Source organism: Hevea brasiliensis, chromosome 12 (genome assembly GCF_030052815.1).
Source record: "Hevea brasiliensis isolate MT/VB/25A 57/8 chromosome 12, ASM3005281v1, whole genome shotgun sequence".
Classification (NCBI taxonomy): Eukaryota; Viridiplantae; Streptophyta; class Magnoliopsida; order Malpighiales; family Euphorbiaceae; genus Hevea; species Hevea brasiliensis.
In genome coordinates, this window is record NC_079504.1 from 45292358 (window position 1) to 45297371 (window position 5014).

Genomic DNA, 5014 nt, shown 5'->3' on the forward strand with positions numbered 1-5014 from the left:
ATTGTTGTTGTTGTAATAAAGCTGTTTCATGATCATGGTCATTAATAAAGCTGTTTCTATGATAGTCTTTTAGAAATACAAAGCTGTTTCAACTTTAGGTTAATAAAGACAATTGTATAATTTTCATTATTACTGATCATGAGCTTGTGGACTTTGACTTGGAAGTAAACAATATATTCATGATCATATGCTTGGCCAAAAACCCAAACCATCATGTGTTAAGATAGTTGGGATATGTTCTTCCATTTTTCCTATTAATAAGTCATAAAAAACATGTCAAAAGAATTATTAATAACTCATCAAATTGGTAAGCTGCAATTGGAGAGTCATATTCTGTCTTCAGATGTGGAATCTTGACTCTTGCTTAATTCTCATCATCCCATCATGTTTGGAGATCTTACGTGGAAAAAAAAAAAGCAAGAATCTTTACGTATTAATTTGATTATATAATATCCCCAACATGTAGTTTGAGCATTGACTTTCATAAGAAAATCATAGTGGAATCAACCCTCTTGTCCTAGAGATTATCCAATGGATTTTGAATAGACATTGTGGTTTTGGTAATTGATGGTTTATTTTCCTTAAATAGAAGTTCCTGTGTCAGTACTTCCATTACAATATTGAAATTTAATTTACCACTCAGATTCCTTGATAAGTTTTCTTCATTTTCTCAATCATTTGTGTAAGGATATATTCCAGCTTACTCTTACAATTAGCTGTAAACAGGAAGGAGAAGAACCAAAACCTGAAGATAATGCAACAAAAGCTGGTGAGCCCTTTAATGCACAGTTGAAAAAAGATATAATATAATCCTGTTTTCTATGTTCCCAGTTCTAATTAATTTACTTTATTGTCCAAGAACAAATGGAAAATTTGCCATCCCTGCAATGGATGCCGAAGAAACTGACACTAGAGTTTGTCCTTGACATATTGCAGAGGTAAATTACTAATATTCTTTTTTCCGATCTAAAAAAAGATACGAGTTTATTTTCTGTCTTGAGTTGTATATAAATAGGTAATTATTTTCTCATCTTAAGTGATTCTTTCCCACACAGGAGAGACACAAGAAATTTTTGCACAGCCAGTTGATCCCCAAGAGGTTGGCAGTTCATTTTCATTCTGGTGTATGCAAATCCTGAGACCTGAAATAATTTTATACTTAATCCATAATACTTACATTATTGTCTTTTGTTGGAAGGTGGTTGGCTATTACAATAACCTTAGAGAGCCAATGGATTTTGGCACAATGAGGGCTAAACTTCAGGAAGGAATGTATACAAGTTTGGAACAATTTGAGGTTTGCTGCAAAATCAGAAGAACTTTGTGTCAAGAACTTCACATAGTTTAAATTCTATGAATTATTCTGCAGCATGATGTATTTCTGATATCCAGCAATGCAATGAAGTTCAATTCTTCAACAACAGTTTATTATGCAGAGGTAGGCTTATTATTTGTTTTTCAAACCTGTAGCTTGATCATTCCAAGAAGATTTTCGGAAATGCCCATTAATGCAAACTTTATTGCTTCCAGGCTAGAGCTATAAGTGAATTGGCTCAGAGGCTTTTCCATGCTTTGAGAACTGAACCAGAAAACTCTCAATTGGAGTACTCGAGGACAAGGAGACGCCCCGGTAGGAAACCACAAAGTGCAGCTGGAGGTTTGCTCTCTAGGTCTGCTAAACCTGCTAGTTCCAAAGATGGTGTTTCCCTTAATGATCCATCTATCAAGAGAACTACCCTTCAGTTACCCCAATTCAAGCCTTACATTGGCCAAACGAGTAATGGAATTCTTCCTGGTAAGAGAGACTAATTTATTGTACTTAAGTGCTTGAAAATTGGAGTAGATATTATTTTATTTGGTACATTAGAAATTCTTGAAGGGAAGGTTTAAATTTCTAACTTCTGCACTACGAGATAGGTGTTAAACTACTGGGCTACTAGCCCAATGGCTTGGAGTGGATGTCATTAATTTTGTAGCAATACTAGCTAGATATATGCATTTATTTATCTATATAAAGAAGTAAACTTGATCTATTCTTACTTGATTTCAACAGTGTCAAGAGATGGTAGGAGATTAAATTCCTCTGCAACTGAAAGGTGTATGACATATGTGTCTCAGCATCCCTGACACAGTGAGAATGAGAAGTTTGTTTCAACAGTTTATAATGCCCCAAAACCACTTAACCATGTAAGTTTATCATATAGAGAAACATGTGATTTAATTTACAAATTTATATTACTTATTTTCTTCCTTATCTGTGTGCTGATTATTTGGTGGATGGCTGCCTCAGGTTTCAATTGCAGGTTCCCGATATGCAGAGAGTAATGAAATTTGTTAGAGATCTAGGGCCAGCAGCTCAAATTGCTGCCAACAATGAACTACTAAAATATCCAATTGAAGCTCCAAATGTTCTTTCCTAGACTCAAACACCACCTTTTGGCAAGACTGCTAATTGTCTACTTCCTGCACTATCTACCCTCCAGAATCCTGCAGCTTATCTGAATGGGGGTGATGGTGTTCAAATGCCTTGCAATATCATTTCTAACCCTTCTGGTTCCTATAAAGGAAGATGGTCTATACTGATGGAGGAATGAATACTTCTGGAAGAGAATTGATCTCTCCTCACAACAGTTTAGCAGGAGCAAGACCTCAGACCACTGATGGTGGACTCACTGATTACAAGTTAGTTGGAGGGCAGGGTCCTAACAAAAGCGGAAATACAGATGCCTGTGGTTCTTCCAAATCCAGTGACAATATGGACCTTCTTCTTGCAACTCTGATGCAAAACAGTGCTATTCAAAATCGAACTAACTATACTTCATCAGGTACATATTTTCCTCTTACAGGATATGAAGATCTGCCTCCTGCTCTATCATCTCAGATCAACAATGAATCTCACTCGTGGCTGCTAAATAACCATTCACAGTCTACAAGCTTGCCTTACCAAACTAGTAAAATTGCAAGTACTAATAATGCCACAACCACCTCCTCTACGAGTGGATTTCCAAATGGAGAGGGGCCAAGCACTGCTGCTGCAGCTGCTGCATTAGACCAAAACAAGCTAATGGAAGGGAAACAACCTGCAGCACTGTGGGGTCTGCCGGTGATGAGTGATCTTCCTGTCTTGCAAACAGAGGCTAACAAGCAGATTCCACCTACCCAGAACATGCTACAGCAACAAGTACAAGTTGCATCAACTAAAGAAATACCATTGTTCAATACAATGAAATCTCTTGAAGGAGTTAAGCCCCAAGGTCATAAGGCAACTTTCAAGCAGCTGGATTTGGATCTCCAACTTTGAGCTTAATGCCTCTATGCCCTGAATAAGAGAAGACGACAGCTGTCTTGCTTTTTTTAATAAGAATTTATAAATATATATATATATAAAGATGATATATTGGAATTGGCCTTTGGCCTGTTCTTAAAAGTTGGTGGATACTACAATAGCCATTAATGGATTTTTGTCCTAAAGAGTTTTAAAAGATTGTTGCCTTCATCATCAGGCTTAAAAATCAGTAAGTGATTTGGTTTAAGCCTAATTTTATCTGGTTGAATCCTTGTGTTGTGTCCCTAGGCATTGCTTTATTGTTTGATTTGCTATTGGTTCTACATTTTGCAGGAGAAGACAAAATAGCGGTTACATAAGTTGCTTATAAAAAGAAAGAAGATGAAATCTAGTTTCAAAATTTGTTTTAGAACATTGAAACACCACACATGCAAAGTTATAGGATTGTTGGTCAATTGAAAAACTTAAATCAAAATTGTCTTTTTTTCCTTTTCATAAGAAACTTAAGCCTAACATATTAAGGGATTTCACTTATCTTGAGGTGTCTTCATGCTTATTTTTCACCCTTTTTCATTATCCTTAATCACTCTTCATTGCTATAACATGGTTTTCTATTTCATCCCTTATTACTTGACAACTTGAAACTATACGTTCAATTTTGTTAGTTAATGGACTTTAAGTTTTGTTTATCATCCAAATCTTACTCCTTTTGAGCTATGGAACTACCACTGCTGCTAATAATAATTAGATTTAATACATAAAGTTTATTTGGAAATTAATTTTTATTGTGACCTATTTAACCCTTATTATTTTATGATAGATGTTAGGATGTTTTAATTCTGGTTAAATGTTAAATTTCACCCTATAATTATTTGAGATGTTGAATTTAACTATTTTTAATTTTTTGTCTATTCTTTATTTGGATCGAAAATCAAGAAGTTTAATTTATTGATTTTTGTGTTAAATTTCTTATTCTTGATTTAGCTTAAAAATTAAGAAGTTTAATTTCTTATTTTTGAGCTAAATTGAGTTTAAACTAACACTAATGAACTAATATGGACAAAAAGTAAAAAATAGCTAAATTCAACCTCATAACTGAAGGAGCAGAAGCATAAAAAACACAAGTTTAGATCATTCAAAATTCAAAATTTTTCATTTAGGGTCACATGCATCATGGAAGATTTATTTTTATCTATTTGATTTCAATGATAAACAGCATATTAAAACCTTTTTAATGTATTTTTGGATCTACATCTGCCTTTTAAGATTTTAGAATTAACAGATTAATTTATTAGAACTCTAGATTAGATCAAGAATAAGTACACTAACATTTTGATACACTGCAGTGTGTTTGGCACCTTTGGGATGCGTCTTAGGACACCAGATGTTGTCCCTCTAGCTTGTCCACACCAAGATCACCTATGGCAGCCCTTGAACAGCTTCTAAAGCTTTTTCTATGAATTAGAAAATCAGGTTTTACCTTTTGAGAGATTACAGATGTAAACCGGATGCTAGAAATAATTTCTAGTATTTTTAATTCAAGAGATTGTTTGCTAATCTCTTTGAATTGATGAGATGTCACGACCCAACCTATGGGCCGGACCGGCACTAGGACCTGGGCCAGCCTAAAGCCCCCGAGGCCCGTAGTAAGCCTAACTGTTCATTAACCCAACTCTAAGGCCCATTTGGGCCCAATATCAAGAAAACAAATGGACAGAGTCCGGCCAT

The 5014-nt window shown here is 35.0% G+C and overlaps 1 protein-coding gene across 1 annotated transcript; it reads left to right on the plus strand.

Annotated features, from left to right (window-relative positions):
- The first annotated feature begins 343 nt into the window (after positions 1-343).
- On the plus strand, positions 344-3471 carry LOC110631875 (transcription factor GTE12). Its single transcript, XM_058130697.1, has 8 exons — positions 344-430; positions 688-769; positions 1056-1099; positions 1199-1297; positions 1370-1438; positions 1531-1795; positions 2054-2187; positions 2304-3471. Exons 1-7 carry the CDS (start codon positions 344-346, stop codon positions 2125-2127), a joined length of 720 nt encoding a protein of 239 aa, XP_057986680.1. The 3' UTR covers positions 2128-2187; positions 2304-3471.
- The last annotated feature ends 1543 nt before the right edge of the window (positions 3472-5014 follow it).